The 17,295-nt window shown below is 43.4% G+C and overlaps 1 protein-coding gene across 3 annotated transcripts; it reads right to left on the bottom strand.

The window, feature by feature from the left end:
* Positions 1-5,763: 5,763 nt before the first annotated feature.
* Positions 5,764-12,982, bottom strand: LOC134363298 (protein FAM110C-like). Of its 3 annotated transcripts, XM_063078890.1 has the most exons (3): positions 12,780-12,982; positions 11,473-12,421; positions 5,764-7,616 (listed from the first exon to the last, which is right to left on the bottom strand). In XM_063078890.1, the coding sequence occupies exons 2-3, from the start codon at positions 12,393-12,395 to the stop codon at positions 7,574-7,576; spliced, it is 966 nt and encodes a 321-aa protein (XP_062934960.1). In that variant the 5' UTR covers positions 12,396-12,421; positions 12,780-12,982; the 3' UTR covers positions 5,764-7,573. The 3 variants fall into 3 exon arrangements, 2 of the variants coding, with proteins under 2 accessions (XP_062934960.1, XP_062934959.1); XR_010021697.1 differs by lacking the exon at positions 12,780-12,982 and having other exon boundaries at positions 11,417-12,548; XM_063078889.1 differs by lacking the exon at positions 12,780-12,982 and having other exon boundaries at positions 11,473-12,548.
* Between the last annotated feature and the right edge of the window lie 4,313 nt (positions 12,983-17,295).

Here is a 17,295-nt window from a genome sequence, read left to right as displayed (position 1 = left end):
TCCCACAATACTTTTTCAGAATCCTGAGTATAGGTACGGTGTTTTCTTTAGCTCAGAAAAAAAGGAGTGCTTGTTTTCTTCCTTGTTCTCTATTTTGAAATTCTAACGTGCCCTCACTTTACAAAATCATGGTGGTGAGGGGACTTTCTAGACTCACTTGAAGAATCCCATGGTTTCTCCCTCTGCTGAAAGTAATTTCTATATAGGGGAATGACAAGCCGAACATAGAGCTGACTAGCAAATCCCCTGTTCTAAAACTGAAAGCCAGGGGAGCTCCAGAAAAGAAAAAAACATTGTCTGTATGGGAATTGAATTGTCACCAGAAATATGGCGTGATGGTTGATTTTGAATGTCAGCTTGATTGGATTATGGGATACCCAGGTAACTGGTAAAGCATTATTTAGTCTCAATTATTGACTTAATTATTCTCAAGCTTCAGCAGACCCTGACCCCTTCCCTCTTCTGCCTAAAGACAAACCCAGATAGTTGGGCATTTGATTAGAATGATTGGGATGCCTAAGGTGTGTCTGCAAGGGTGTTTCTGAGGGAGACGGGTATGTCAGCTGGTGGACTTAGTGGGAAAGATCCGCCCTCAGTTTAGGTGGGCACCATCCAATCAACTGGGAGCCCACATGGAACAAAAAGGCAGAGAAAGAATGAATTCTGGTTCTCTCTCTTCTGAAGCTGGGACACCTTTCTCCTGCCCTTGGATGTCAGAACACAGGTTCTCCAGCTTTTGGACTCTGGAACTTGTACCAGTAGTCCCTGAGGCTCTTGGGAATTTTGCCTCAAACTGAGAATCACACCATTGGCCTCCTTGGTTCTGAGGCCTTTGAAGTTGCACTGATTCATGCTACTGGCTTCCCTGGTTGTGCAGCTTGCAGATGCCTATCATGGGACTTAGCCTACAAATCAAGTTAGCCAATTCCCCTAATTAATCCCTTCTCTATATCTCTCTCTCTCTCCTCTGTATCTCCTATCAGTTCTGTCTCCCTGGAGAACCTTGACTAAAACATATGACAACTTGAATACGTAAACTGGTCCACAAATATTTTAGACAAACTAGTGAATGAGAGATATACGTTGAATCATTATGGGGCTAACATGACTAGAATAAAAACAGCTACCATCGATTGAGTGCTTCCTTTGTGCTAAGTGCCCCAACACCTTCTCCATCCTCTAGTCTTCACAACCACCTTTAACAGATGAGACACCGAGTGATGTTTGACTTGCTCCAGGCCAAGCAGCCCCTAAGAACATGGGCTCTGACCCACCATGTGGGTTCTAGGCTCCTAAAGCAAATGTATGTTTGTTAGGAAACATTCTCATTGAGAGAAGGACCTGGAGCTCTCTGACAAGTTCCTGGCATCATGACTGCTGCGGCTGGCTGTGCCAACCACATGAACATGTCCAGTGATGGGCTGGCAGGGGGCACACACTGCTGAGAAATGCCTGCAGAGAGGGGTCAAAAGCTTCATGCTCCCTTCAAGCTAGAATTGCTCGCTCAACCCAGGGACAATGAGGAGAGGTGAGCAATGCTTCTTTCCTGCCTCTACCTGCATGGTGAAAGTGTTGACAGCTGGCTCGATGACTCCTCGCTCCTGTAAAAGAATAATATTTATGTAGCATTGAAATACACCCAAGAGTCTGCACATAGGGATTTGGAATGTGCATACCTTGGCCTTTTCTTTTACTAGTGCTGGAAAAAAAAAAAAAAAAAAATCTCACGAACCTAAAGTTACGCCAAACTTTCCAGAACTTCAAAATAAATTTAAGAGTTCCTGTTTTTTTTTTTTTTTAAATTCCTCCTTTACCTCCCTCACTATCCCCCCTGCCCCCATCAACATCTACCTGTTCACTTGTCTTAACAAGTTCAAGGAGTTGTTGTGATTGCTGTGTCTTCTTTCCCCCATTCTTGTTTGTTTGTATATTTATTTTTATTAGAGTTCCTGTTCTTTTTACAACTGTGTTTATTTCCCATTTGTCTGAAATCAATAGTTAGCCACTACTGAAATAATCACAGTTCTGCCAGACTTCTCTGGGGTGATCTGAAAGGTCTTAGACTCCTTATCTGGCTTAGAATTCCACAATCACCCAAGGTGGCTGTACTTTGAATCCACAGCGCTTCGTGGTGCAGTCTGTCCACAGCAGATGCACCACCCTCCACTCAGCAGTTTGCCCAACGTGGCCTCAGCAGCCCTGTTTCAAACTCTTCTGGATAGTTTGTTTGCTTTCCCTCAGGTTTTCTCTTTATTCTTATTTTTTTAAAAACTACACATCGCCTTATGTGAGATTATCAGCATAAACTGAACCATGAGAGCCTTCCCTGCGATGTGGAAGCTTGCATGATGCTTCCACATTCTCCATGTGGCAGGGAGCCCCATCTCACCTGAGTCACTCAGCGGAGGGTAATGCTCAGCCTGTTGAATCAGTGTGTGCCCTTGAGCAGTTATGAAACCATTGTAAGCATTCTGGTTGTGTTTAATTCTTCCTAAAGACCAGCCCAGTGCAGAGAGAATTAAGCAGACTTTGGAACCAGGCTGATTTGGGTTCAAACTCTTTTCCAACTCATTAGTTCTTTGACCCGGGCAAGGTACTAAATCTTTCCACCCCTCAGCTCCCTCCCACGTAAGACGATGATCCTTGCAGATGGTCGTGAGGGTGATGTGGAAGAGCCAACGTGAGCATTTTGCACATTTCCTGCTATTGAAGAAGCCTAGGAAGTGCTGATTTCCCCTGATGTGGGCCATCCTCCTGGGCCCTTTCAGAGTGTGGGACAAGCTTCTCCTGAGTTCTCCTGAGTTCAGTCATGCCCTGCAGATGGGAGCTGAAGCTCGGCTCCATCAGAGTTCTTCCTGTCAGAGCAAATTCTAACTCTCCTCAACCCTGACCACGTGCTCTTCCCATTGAGGAAAATTCTCTGCCCTAATTTAGAGCAAGAGTAAAAATGCTAAAACAAGCACTTATACTTTGCATGTGCTCACAGTACTTTTGTCATTAGTTTCCTCAGAAAGTAGAAACAAAAGTGAGGTTAAGACTGTTCTCCAGATGTGTGTTAATTGAGGCTGTCTCTTGGGTGTGCAGCTTCCCAGTGTGCTGAGACTGAAGGTATGTCCAGGATTTGGCACCAAAACTGGGAAGCCCCAGGCAAACAGGGACAGCTGACTACCTTACTAATGTCCTCTACATAAGACAGGTCTCCCAGGACCTTGATCTGGACTGAGGGGAGGGGTCTGCTAGGCCTTGGTGCACAGGGCAAGCCATGTGAGGTCTGGGCCTCGTGTCCTCACAGGAGATGAGAGGGTTGAACTCCATGATTTCCATCTCCACTTCCAGCTGCAACAGTCTGCAGTCCTGGCACAGTGGGTCTCTGCTCACCTGCCCCCAATGCCCACACTGACATTCCCTCTTGGGTACCCCATGCACACCTGGAAGGGAATGGGGTGAGGGTCCATGAGGGGACTGCTGACTGAACTGTGGATGCTGCTGTCTTGACTTGCAAGTGGGTGGAGAAAAGAACAGGGTCTTAAGATCCTGATATGATCAGCCTGACTCTCCCCAGCCTGAGCCTTCTGTTTACCCACAAGGGTGTGTCTGAGAGGCAGCTCTCAGAGGTCGCTCAGAGAAAACCACCCTTTCCCTTCCCTGCTGGCCTGCTCTGGCCTGTGACAGTCACCCTTTCCTTGCCGTACTGACCCTGTTCACTCTCCCTGAGCTGGACAAGTGGACTCTCTGTAAAAGCCAAAGTAAAGCATTGGGTCCCTTTCTAACAACCTCATGGCCCAGATAGAGGCTAAGTCCTGAGGCCTCGTGTAGTATCCTGCTTTGTGAAGGAACTCCAGAGACTAAAATAAACTTCTCAGTGAAAAAAATACCATTTATAATTTGCATGTTTCCCTTCCCTGCTGCTTGATTCTTTTTCTATGGTTTGGACCTTGGGTTCCATTTATGGTTCAGACAGATTGACCACTAACTAGAAACCATGAACCTAAAAGTTCATATAAATTCACAAATCAAGCTCATAGTATCACTCACTGTTGCCTCTTTCCTCACTCTGCCTGTCTGCATTCCTTCCTTCCTCTATCATCTGTATCTTTCCATCAATCATCTATGTCTATCATCTATATATCACCTATCAATCATCTATCAATCATCTATATCTGGCATTCATCTATCATCTCTATCTGTTTATCATCTATGTGTATCAGTCATCTATATATATCTATCATTCATCTATCAGTCATCTATATCTATCATCTATCTCTCTACCTCTATTCTCTTTTTGAATATCTGGCCCCCTACTAGAACACAAGCCCCACCATGGCAGGGATCTCGGTGAGCCTCCAGTGCCTAGTGCGGTATCTGACTCCTAAACAGACGCACGTGAGTGAATTCTGCTTGTTGTCATCAGTGGCAGCCTAGATTAAAGTCACCGTTGCTCAGAAGCACAATTGTTTTGATACCACAAGGTGGACAGCAGGGATTAGGGTTTAGTCAATTATGTAATTTCCCATTCTGGCACTTATAATTAAAAGTCCTGCTTAAGCTCAAAATTTAGTAAGCCACAGGGTGTAATGAAGCCAGGATCCAGGTCTATCCATGTCTGACCCTGTGGTTGAGATTCTCACTTTCTAAGAAAATTAATATTATATTTTGACTTAAATATGAAAGTTATTAATGATTTAATACATTCTCCCCTTCAGAAAGTATTTCGGTTTTAATGAAAATTTTCAAGAAGGTAACACAAAGATGACAATCAATTGTAGAGTTTGAGGCATTGTAGCAGAGATAAAGAGGAAACTATTATGGCCAGGAGCACACTTCTCTGTCCTCTTTATATTTTCTCCCCATCAGCTGCTCCCTGCTATTTCCAAGACCAGGCTTATAATCTCCTGGTTGAGACAATTACTTTTCTCCTTGTTCAATATTTCAAACCCAGAACAGTTAGATATTATATAAATCTATTTCATCAACGAACATGCAAACAATGTTTAAACACTAACCATTGTGTATCATTACATTGCTTCCTATTCTGTTGAATTTTCAGAAAGGGCAACTGAAAGATAAACTCTCAAGTTTACCTGAGGAAGAAAAATGGCAGCTGCCACTGGACTCTGCAGCAGAAGATGTGCCGCACAACATCTGGACTGTTTCTGAACTGCTGCAACATGGAGTTTCTATGGCACCCTGGGGATCTGCCCATGTTCTTATGGAAGTACAGAAGAGATGTATTTACTCTCCTCAAGAATGCCTCTTATGAAGTTTGCACAGGTTTAGGCATAAACCACCGCAAGACTGAAAACAAAGTCAAACTGGCTGGATCAGAGCAGAGATAGAGAAGAGGCGGCTCCACACCAGCTGTGGCTCCATCCAGCTGACACAAGCCTATGGTGCGCTGACACAAGGAATTCATGAGAAAGGCTACAAACTGTGCTTTCATTTTTATCTGTGTCCATCTTCCAATGATGACATTAATAAAACATGAAGAAAAATGTTTTTAGGCAAAAGACTGATGAAACAACTAAAAACAAAGTGCTAAATATTCAAAACTTGTTTTTACGGCATTCTGTCTCCAGGAGAGTTGGAGACTTCGGGCACCACACAACCCACCTGCGTCAAGTCTTGGAATGCTTACCTCATTTCTACTGGTAAGTTGATGAGATGATATTCAAGAAGAAAGGGAGAAAACAAAATATATGTGTAATTATAATAAGCATAATCTTGCTTCAAATTTTTCACATTGTTCAAACTCATAAATCAATATAAATAAATGATAAAAATACTTTATTTCTTTAATACAGAATATGTAATGTTGCACTCCAGTTGCAAGTAGTGTATAAGAAAACTCTGTTTAGAAACTTCCAAAACAATTGTCGGGCATGATGTTTTATGGCATCACCAACTATAACCACAGCACTGAACTTTGAACCTACTGAAAAAAGCCAATGTTCGATGAAACCTCCTTCTTATTTCAGTGTCAATGACCAGTAGTTTAAAAACCATATATATATGTGTATGTATACATACCTATAATGAGGAAACTTTCTAGTCACGTGAATACCTTTCAGTCTGAGGCATTGCAAATCTTTACCCACATATTAATGAAAAAGACTGCTGTCAAGTTATTTACCTTGCTTTAACAATCATTTTTTCCTTTGTGTTAAAACACACAAACCTAAGTAACACACAGACCTAATCTTTACAGTAAAAGTTACAAAAGTTTAATACAAAATTAAACAAATACATAACTATATCAAAATGGAATGCTTTATAAAATATTTTACCACTGGGAAACATTTCTCTCCCCTCCATATTCTACTCTCTAATAATTTTGTCCTTAAAGAGATATATTTTGATGAAACATAGTAAACTTTGAAAGAGTTAACTGAGTTACACATTTTCTTTGTGTTATCATCAGTACTAAATTTCTCTCAGAAGGTTGTAAATCTGAAATCTATTTACTCTTGGTGTCATGAGCATGTTCAGACTTAAGGTCACAATAACTTTACACACCTTCTGATCACAGAGTCTCCCAGACACCCAGAGGCTGCCCCTTGTTTTAAAATATGACTTTTGTAGAAAAGAGTGAACTGGTGCCAAATTTTGGGATAGTTACATGATATGTAGAGGTGTGAGTTAGACCAAAGGGCTGGGAAAAGCCCCTGCCCTCAGATGCCCAAGTTATGTATAAAGCAAGGTTTCCTATCCTTCCTGGAGGCTGGGAACAAGAGCGCTGTGGAGCTCATTGCAAATGATGCTACAAAAGTGGAATGCTGCTATCGGTCTGATGAAAGGAAAACTCCAAGATTCTTCTGCCAATTCTCAAGAAACTGTCTAGGTACAATGAAGGTTTTATTTAGCAGTATCTCAGCTCGAACTTATCTTTTAATGGGTACTTCCACAAGCCTAAGACCCAATGCATAGTGGCATAAATAGAATGACCTTGTAGCCATCAAAGGACCTGAAAAGTGCTTTCTGACTCATTCAAAAAGACAATCAGTCATATAGTTTGGGAATTAACTGTAGTTTACAGCACAGTAATGCTTTGGAAATTGGGGTCTGTGTATGGTATGTGTGAGTCTGCTGGTCATAGTATTTAAACAGAATACACCTTCTTGTGAATTGCAGAACTTTGATTTAAATGGTGCCAATAAGTCCAGGATGGTAGAAAGGAGTAAATACCCTGACATTCATGCTTGATCTTCATACTCTTTCTTTTTTTAAAAAAAGAATCAATTTAGATATTGTTAAAATACATCACAGTACCTCTTTGCCAGCAAGTCAGTCAAAAAGATGCCCCTGAAAATACTTCCAAACAGCTTTTCTCTTTCTAGTTGCCCTCTGGAAGCAAGGATAGATCCACCTTTAACAAGGAAAACCTCTCTCGGTGCTCTGGTTATTACGACAGTCATAATTCAGCTAATTTTCAAGGTCTGTGTTCCTACCGCCTTCTCCACAGCATTTCAACCCTTCTGAAATCACTTTAGCTTTGTCAGTGGAGTGCTTTATTCCTGGGAAGGCAGCAATCACAGGGTCACCCGGGCACACTGGACAAATGGCCCTGGGTCTCAAGTCACACTTCAGGCATCCCCATCATCGGAGGGAAGTTTTGCTTCCTGATGAGCAAAGAAAAAACAGCAAATCAACTCTAGTCTAGTCAAAAATTATGAAACCAAACATTATACTACTAAGTCTAGTCCTTGTAGTCTTTGGTTTTGTGACTTTCTGTGCATTTCAAAACACCTCTTTTTTGCATTTTAAGCTTTGAAAAGAAGTTGATAGCTTTATTAAAGGTAGCTCTCATCTGATATCTTTAGCAGAACAAATCTCCACCTCCCTACAGGCCTCTCTCTAGACTTCTGAAATTTCTCTTTGCTTCCAACTACTTATGGGGCAGTAAAAAAAACACTTCTTTGAATGCTGGTGAGGCCAGTGCTAACTACCACTGAGTTGGACAAAAGAACTGAAAACAAGGCAGGCAATCCAACTAAATATTTGAAAGCAAACAGATTCCACCCTTTCAAATACCAATATCTCTAAAAGACCTAGGTGCTTGCGCGAAGACAGGGAAGGGTAGACGTATGGCTACTCAAGCCGCTTTACCTAAAATGTGCTCCTAACTGGTAACTGGAGAACGTCCCAGAATAGTCAAAAAAGAAAGGAGGAGAAAGGCTGGGGTGTCCCCAGTTTATCTACTCTGTACTCCTGCTGTAGCATCTCTGCAAATCTGAGACATGGTTCTGTCCCAGGAGCTTTCAGTGGGCTTCTACAGGTACCCTTTCTTATACAAGAGAAACATGAAGATAGCTGTGGAATATATAAATATCTCTGCCTTGAAATTAAGCAACATTTATCCCTAATTATCCTAAAGGAAAAGTTACCATTTTTTTTCACCAATATTAACACCAGCAACTTATATATTCTATGCAAAAGACAGAAAATGAGAAAGACCTAAATTCTGGCAAGTCCCCAATTTCAAGAACTGAAGGACAGGAAGATGGCTAAATATCAGCAAGGGAAGAGCATATTCTTGAATTACACTCTGGGAAATAGAATACTGCAATAACCTGTGTGTAACCATCTATTACTCACAGGTCCCCAGTGGACTGGCATGCAGATTCCATGAGTCATTCTCCATTTCTAAAATTCTCAGTTTTGAAAAGCAAATATTTTTATCCCATGGGGTGACAAATTTAGGAACTTGTTACTTAGTTCTGGATGGGCTATTTTTATTATACTTTATAAACTATATCTACCAAGAGCACAAAAACCTCCATATAAAATATATATATATATATATATATTTTTCACTTAGAAAGCCTACCTTTTTTCCTCTCATATTTTCTGAAGTTTTCATGAAATCCTAAAAGGAACCCTTAGAGATTTCAATACAAATGTCATAGTAAACTAGAGAAAAGCATGGCTTGAATTTTTGCTTTCAAATCTTCCAGAAGTTATGAAGCTGGTCTCAGAACAAGTGACTCCTGTGTGGAAAGTCAGAGGAACGCCTCTTCAGCCAGGTGTGGGTGCTGAGTCCTGCCTCTCTCTACTGGCTCTTCCTCAGAGGAATGTGTCTAGAGGTGGGGGAGTTGTGAAGAGGGCTGCGGTCAAAAGCTAGAGAAAGCTCAGGAAACTCATTTCCTCCTCACAATCCTCCAAGCAGCCAGGAACCAGGTCTCCTGCATTGCAGTTCAAAGAATGCATGCTATGTTTTGGGTCTAGGGAAGGAAATCTGTGAGGTAAATTTTTATAGTTCTGGTGACTGCCAATACCATACAAAAACCAGGACAGAATCTGTGTGACTGTCCCCTACTCTGAGCAATAACACTTGGAACAAAAGGGATTAATGTGGAAGGAGAAATAAGGCGAGAGAAGCCCTTGAATCTCTGGTCTTCTGCATCATTCACCCCCAGTCCTCTCCCAAACCTGCCCTCACTTTCCCTCTTCTTTTAACTACTTCTCTCTGTCATAAGAGTGAAAGTTCTCACAGGCTAACAAATCTCATGTTTTTCATAGCTTCAAACCTACAAGGGCTTTGTAAAGATTAAATCCTAAATTCTCTTTCAGGTCACTATTTTGACATTGGAGCACTGGAGATGGGGATAGGTGTGGGTCTGGAAGGATCAGAGTCTTCATGCCTTTCTTTTTGTGTGAATGTGTGTTGTCAGGTTTTACTTCATCTTGTGTGTAAGTCATGTTGTTACCTCACCACTACTTACACCAACGGTCCTACCTTCTGGCTGCATAGCTCTGGTTACCTGGAGGAAACCTATTCATCAATTTACTTTTTACATAACCCAGTAGAAAATTTTTTGTCTGTCTTCTTTTTCCAGGTTCTAATCAAGGAACACAGATGCACAGATTATTAACTCTACAGAGTATAAAACACAGAGTCTGGAAACCATCTGCCCATCTTCCTTACTTTCATGGACAAAGGAAACCTGGTCTAAGTGTGGGAGTCACTTGCTCACAGAAACAGGCCTCTGATTCTGGCTTAGTGCCTTATCCCTCTCTCCAACACTTTCCTCCTCCACACCACGGTGCTCACGGTGGCATCGTAGGAACACCTTTGCCAGCATCCACTCATCTCAGATCCAAAAGGCAGCTTGTGAAAAATACAAATAATGTTGCTTTAAAAAAAATTTCGACTGCCTATATACATTCTTTGGGAACTTATGCTAGTGGAAAATGCAAAGTCCTGAGCTTTCTGAGCTCAAGAAAAACAATAAATTTACATCTAGTCATTAATTCTCACTATCTGTACTAAGGGCATGGCCATTCAGAGAAGATATGGGCCTTTTTTTAGTCCTCAGACACAGGATAGCTGTGTACAAACATCTCCTGTAGCAGTCTCCCCCACGATTCTATAGGCTGATACTGCATCTTCATTTCATTTATCTCAATGGCAAACGAAATAATTTCATCTTGTGAATTTTAAAAAATTTATAGCAAGTTGTCATTGAAGGATAAGAGGAAAAAAAGACGTCGCAAAGTTTAAATTCTTGGTTCTTAAAGAGAATCCTAGAAAGATACCTTTCTTCACTACCCCAGCAATGCCCTCACCACACAGAAGGTGAGAGGAAACACTTCTTAGCTCCTCGGGGGAAAAGCACAGCAGCAAAAGATCTTGAGGTCAACTTTGTGCTATTGGTTGTTCGAAGGGAAAAAAACTTCCTGTATTATCATCAGAGGCAGATAAACTACAGAATCATAGCAGTTTAGAGCTCTGATAACATTAGTTACAATCTAGTCCAATTCCCCCAGTTCAACAAACTGAAGCTTTCGGAACAATTTAAATAAAATTTAGCCAAATAAAGATCTTTTCTTGCTAAACGCATGCCAAACTGCCGACAAGATCCTGTAGAGATCTTCTCCCCACTTTGGTAAAGATCACCAGGAAAGTGCAGGGAGCCTTCTTTGGGCTTGAGGTGGACAGCAGCACCTGCCTAGGGGCTGCAGTGGGCCAGTCAGCTCCTAGGCTCACTGGTCAAGACATTCAGGAACTGGGGCTCTCGGGCGATTTTTAACAGGAAATAATAAAAGCAGAGGTGTAAAACTGTTTGTTGACAGCATTTTATAATTCTGATTTCTTCTCTTTTCACAATAATAAGCCAACCAGGACGGTGTTAACTTACACAATTACCTTCCAGGCAGTCAGATGCAGCACAGACAAAAAAAACAAAGGGCGCTCGACCTGCAGGGTACCTGGATAGGCAGGGCCTTCTGCTCTTCCGCAGCGGCGACTGGTCTAGCAGCCTCGGCCTCTCGATCTCTCGGGTCCCTTCCAAATGTAGCGTACTGAATTCTAAATTCTAAGCATCAGCTGTAACTAGCCATCATCCAACTTGTTCACACTCGCCAAGCCCTCACAGAGGGGCACACAGGACCCCCCTCCCCCAGCTTTCTAGCCACACACCTTCGGTCCTGATCTCCCTGGGCGCAGGCAGTCAAGCCGGCCCCTGCAGCCCCTACCTGGGGGTCTCCTTGGCCTTCTTGCACGTGTACAGCCACTTGATGATGCGGGCGTTCCTCTCAATGACCGAGGTGGTGCTAGGCACCTGCTCCACTAGCTCCTCCTCCTGCAGCCCATAGTCTTCACTGCTGCGTCTGGAGAATCCGCTGTCGGAAGTGGCGACGCTTACACTGCGCAACTTGAGGGCGACGTGGTCCGACCCAGCGGAGAAGTTCTCCCTCCCGAGAGCCTCCACCACCTCCGGGTCCAGGCCGCAGTACTGGAAGAAAGTGTCAAACTCGGCCAAGGTCTTGGAGTAGCGGGAGCTGAGGTCTGACTGTGAGCGCTGCAGCCCCCCACGCCTCGCCACCCGCAGCTCAGGGCCAGCAAGCGCAGCCGGGTCCCCGGTGGGCACTACGGAGGCTGGGGCTGAGGGGGTAGGTGGGACCACGGGAGCCGCTACGGGGCCAGGCTGGGTCCGGGTGGGATCCCCGTCCCTGGCCTTGCTCTCCTCTCCCACTCGGGGCGTCTCAGGGATCGCCGGCGCCTTGTCTTTGTCTGGCCCCTGGAAGAGCTTCTTTACCAGGCTCGCCCTGGAGCCGTCGGCGCTCGGCCCTCGCACGAAGTCACACTTCTGTCGGTAGATGACCAGCGAGTCCGGCCTCAGCGGCTTCCGCGCAATAGCCCTGCGTGCCACCGGACCGGGGGCGCGGGATGGGGGCCCGGGGTCGCCCTCCTGCCCCTTGACCGCCCCGGGCCCGTCTCTCTCGGAAGCTGGGCCACCGCCCACTCCGGGAAGGCTCCGCACGTACTTGGCGCGATCGGCAGCCAGCCTCTCCACTGCGCTCCTGCGCGCTGGTCGCGCCGCGTCCAGGTTCCGAAGAGCCTCGTGGTCCCGGGAAAGGAGCCGTTCGCTCAGGTCCGGGGCTGGCAAGGCGCGCATCCTCGCGGGAGACAGACCAGCCGGGGCTCGGTGTCCCGTGGAGACACGCTCGGGTAAATACGACGTTGGTCCCCGGACCAATTCCGAAGTCCGCGCAGGGTAACGAACGGCGCCCCAGTGCCCGAAGGCCCACGTCCGGAGTTGGGGCGAACCCAAGTCCGCACCGATTGGCGAATTGCCCCAGTGCCCGCCCCGCAGGCTCCTCCCCGCCCGCCCTCATCCCCCGACTGGCACTGCCCCCGCCCCCGCCCCGTGCCCCTCATCTCCTGCTGGGCACCCCTGCCCCCAGCACACCCTCACCTCCCGCCTGTTTTCCCCGCCCCCTGCCCGTCCCCCACCGTCACATCCCGTCCGGTCCCGCCCCCGCCTCCGCTTCCCCCTCACCTCCTAGCGGCGCAGCCAACCGCGGGGAGGGCAGAGGGGTGGACCGGTTCTGAGAGGGCGGCGCGCCTGGGAGGGGGCGCTCAGGCGCCGGGAGGCTGGGCAGTTCCCCAGGGCACTGGAGCGCTTGGCTCGCTTGGCTCCAAATACAGGCTGCCACCTCCCTGCTTCTGAGTCCCTGAGGTCACCGCTGGACGCCGGCATTTCCGGTGAGAGGGAGGGCAGAGGGGAGGGGCTCTTCTCGGGCAGGTGTCTCACGTCCCGTTGAATTCTTAAGGTGACCTCAGCATGTCTGGAAATCTTTTACTGTTTAATTTCCAAAGTCTCTACCTGAGCTCATATTCTTGTTAGAATAGGATATAAACGGGAAGAAAATGCATCGTGGTCAGGATCAGTCTATGAGTTGAGTAGGAGGAACCCAGGGAGCCGGCAGGGACCTCGATGGGGCTGGCAGTGGGCAGGCTGGTGGATTTGGAAAAAGCCTGACCAGATTCCCGGAATCACTGCTATTTTTACTGTAACCGAGGCAACGGGGAAACCGCCAGTTCACCTGGCCATGGATTAGCCTAGGAACGCTAAAAGTGTAAGAGAAAATATTTCCAAACTTCCATTCTTTCCAGAAATTGGACAAGAGACTAAAAATGTCTGCCAGAAAAGTGAAACGTTCACGTTATCTCTTATGTGAAGGCCAGCTCCAGGACATGCTGTTCTTTCAAAGTTGTGGTTGAATGCTCTTGCAACACAGCACCCCATGGGGGTTGGGGGGAGGAAGGTGTATTAGGTCTGGGTCTGATTAGTTCCAGAAACATGTCTGGAGTGCCAGGGGCACCAACGCGTCACCAGTCATCAGAGAACCACAGCAGGTGATGCCCAGTGGGATGTGGAAATTTTTAATCCCCGTGAGCCTCAGTGAGGCTAAATCCCGTAGTTAGGAATAGAAGCAGAACAAGAAAGCAAGTCTTCTGAGAACCAGACTACCCAGATCAGCCTCACTGGAAAATGTTAGACGCACGGGAAAGGAAGAGTGTGCTCCAACAGGTGAAGGAGAGACAGAAAGAGACAGACAGAAAGAACGTGCTCCCGGATTAGGCTGATTGTTTCTTGCAACAGGATGCTGGTGAAAGGGGCCTGGTGGAGCTAGAGTCCAGCCTGCTCTCTGAGCAACAAACCTGGTCTCTAAGTCAGAGGGTGAAAGGCGTTTTTAATTGCTTCACCCAAAGTGGCTCCTTTTCCTACTTTGTAGGAGGGACCCCTAAGCAAAGGACCTCTGAAAGCTGTCTGAGCCTCGGTCCACAATTTCCTGTGTTCCTTCGGACAGGTAACTAACTTCTCAGGGTCTTTATTTTGTCGGTTGCAAAAATCCCTCTTTTATGGTTTAGAACATTCACTGCTTCACAGTGAGCAATGAACAAGGGTTACTCTGAAAGACCCAGGCTTGGGCTCATCTCCGCCTCCTTGAGAGGCTGTAGCACCAGGTCCTCTCAATGCCTCTGGTTGCTCATCTGTAAATTAGAGCTCATTGCATCCACGTGCTAGAGTATTTAAGTTAATGAGCTTGCTTCTGTACAGCAGTTAGCACTGCCTCTGGTACAGTGCAAATTTTCAAAAAACGTTAATTTTTATTGTTTTGAAGATAATAGCTATGAGTTTGTTAATTGTTTATTACATTTTCAATATGGTTAGTAAATTTGCATATGAGCATTGAACATGTTAAGAATAAAAGTAAAAGTACTATAATGTAATTAAGACTCATTGCTATTAGGCAAAACTAATTATATTTATATCCATAATTTTTAATCTCTTAAGTAGATAATTTACTGGAAAAGTGGAAGTGGAGTAGTAAGATGCTGAAAAGAGATTTGTCTAAATTGCTCTTGTTCAATCGGCATTGTCAACTTTTTCTTTCCCGGCATCACCTCAAAAGACTTGGTCAGAGCAGGAAAAATGCTACAGGACTCAATGATCCAGTACTTCTACTCCCAGAAATGTGTCCTAAGGAACTAGTAAGAGATGTGTGCACAGCATGAGGATATTTGCTGCAGATGAATGGTTGAAATCAACCTTCACACAACAACAGGAGGGAGCCTAAAGAATGCATAACATCTCCATGAGATGGGGTATCATGCAACCATTTACAATAGCACTTCTACAGGATATTTCACAGCATGGGAAATGATCATGATGTGTGTGAAGTTTAAAAAGTAACACGAGTGTAGTAGCAGTTCTTGGCTTATGGTCCAGGGGCTCTGTGGTTCTTGATATGCTTTGGGGAGAGGTCTGTGAGGTCAAAACTATTTTCATAATAATACTGAGTTGATTTGCCTTTTCTTTCTCCATCTCTTATGAGTATACAGTGGAGCTGTCTAGAGGCTGGTGATATTCTGTAACGCCGTATCATTTAGAGCTAACAATGTGTGCATTCAAAACATTTATCAATTTTAATCTTAATACAATAGATATAAGCCATAAAACAGAGCTTTTTAAGATCCTCAATAACTTTTAGGAATTAAAGAGATTCTGAGAATAAAAATCTTAAGAACCATTGGTATATATTATAAGCATAAATATTAAGAATGGATAGATATAGGGAAAAATAAGAGGCAGACATACATTGGGTTATTTTAAATTTATTCATTCAAGATACATTATTGAGTCCACATTATATGCCAAGTGTTCTGCCCACACTTTCAAATGTGTCGGCTCACAGAAAACAGAGGAGAACTCCCTAAATCTGATAAAGTGGCTCTATCCTGACCTTCAGTACCATGATACTTAAAGGTAGATTTTTAAAGCATTCCCTAAAGATAGTAACACCATAAGCATACCCAATATTATCCATATTAGTCAAATGTACTGGGTTCCTTAGCCAATGTATAGGTACAAAATAATGGCAGAGTATAAGGACTGGGGGAGAAAAAGGCAAAATTGCCCTTATTTATAGGCAAGATGATTGACTATGTCAAAACTCCAAGAGAATCAATATAGAATTGTTGAAAATAACAAGAAACTTCAGCAAGATTGTTGGACATAAGAATAGCATAGAAAAAATGACAGTTCTCATATACACTAGCAATAATCAATTTGAAAATATAGTAGATAAACATAATCGAGAGATAATACTAAAAAATCCATATGGAATCTGTTAATACATCTCAAAAATACAAAAGGATTGCACATGGAATATTATAAAATGTATTGAAAGATACAAATGACTATTTAGTACCAGTGATTAGCCACACGTGATTACTAAGCACTTGAAATATGGCTAGTTTGAATTAAGATGTAGTGAGTCACATTTTATATTAAAGGAATGGTATTTTGTGTATATCGGATTAAATAAAACTTACTATTAGAAAATTTTTAAAAGAGTAAGGTCCAAAAATAGTTAAGAAATTTTTGAAAAAAGACAAAATAAAGAGAAAGAAATTTTTTGCTAACAGATATATAAGACTTACAAAATTATAGCAATACATAAAGTATAATAGTGTTGCAGAGATAGATAAATTGATCAGTTTAAAAATTGCCTCAAGTTAGATACAATATAGAGGCATTTAAAGCCAGTGGGGGAGGGGCTGGCCCATGGCTCACTTGGGAGAATGTGGTGCTGATAACACCAAGGCCGAGGGTTCAGTTTCCTCTATAGGGATGGCCGGTTAGCTCACTGGGTGAGCATGGTGCTGACAACACCAAGTCAAGGGTTAAGATACCCTTACCGGTCATCTTTAAAAAAAAAAAAAAAAAATAATAATAATAATAATAATAATAAAGTCAGTGGGGGAGAGATAAACGATCATAAAAATTGTTTAGGGACAATTGTCTTTCCGAATGGAAAAAAATATTGTATCTGTTTCTCTCAACAAACACAAAAGTAAACGCTGATGTATTAAAGACCTAACTGTAAAAATACCCACAAAACTTTATAGCGAAAATGTAATATTTTTAAAAACTTAAAAAAAAGATTTCTTAAATGAGACATACATGTAGTAATAATAAAAGAAATTTTTGATACACTTAACCACATTACAATTAAAAATGTATGCAGCTGCCAAAAAACACAACCAACCAACCAAACAAACAAACAAAAATCCCAAGAGAACGTGAAGTAAAAACACAAGCCACAGGCTGGGAGGAGACATGTTATGTGTCTAATTGAAAGATGTTAGAATTCAGTTTCAGATGATGTAAAGAACCTCCACAAACCAATTCAGAAACACAAATATTGTGATAATCACACGTCAAAGGATATGAACAGACAATTCCTAAAAGAGAAAATCCAAATGGCCAACAGAGAGATGAACCTTATATTAATCAGAGGTTATTAGAATAATGAGGAAATATTCCGCACCCATCTGATTGGCAAAATTTTTTAAAAATCTGGCAATAGTATTGATTTAGGAATAGAGAAATGAAAACATACACTATTGATTGGAGTGTAAACTGGAAGAGGCACTTTGGAGGATTATTGTGCAATATTTAGTAAATTAAAAGATGAAAGTACTCTGCCACTTGGCTATTCCAG

Source organism: Cynocephalus volans, chromosome 14, assembly GCF_027409185.1.
Source record: "Cynocephalus volans isolate mCynVol1 chromosome 14, mCynVol1.pri, whole genome shotgun sequence".
In the NCBI taxonomy this organism is placed as follows: Eukaryota; Metazoa; Chordata; class Mammalia; order Dermoptera; family Cynocephalidae; genus Cynocephalus; species Cynocephalus volans.
Note: the sequence above shows the minus strand (reverse complement) of the source record. Positions and strands in the feature narration are given on the sequence as shown.

Coding starts and splice junctions, on each gene's coding strand:
- LOC134363298 (XM_063078890.1), bottom strand. CDS start 12,395: ATGCGCGCCTTGCCAGCCCCGGACCTGAGCGAACGGCTCCTTTCCCGG. Junction 7,617..11,472: donor AAGGCCAAGGAGACCCCCAG/GTAGGGGCTGCA, acceptor TTTGCTCATCAG/GAAGCAAAACTTCCCTCCGA.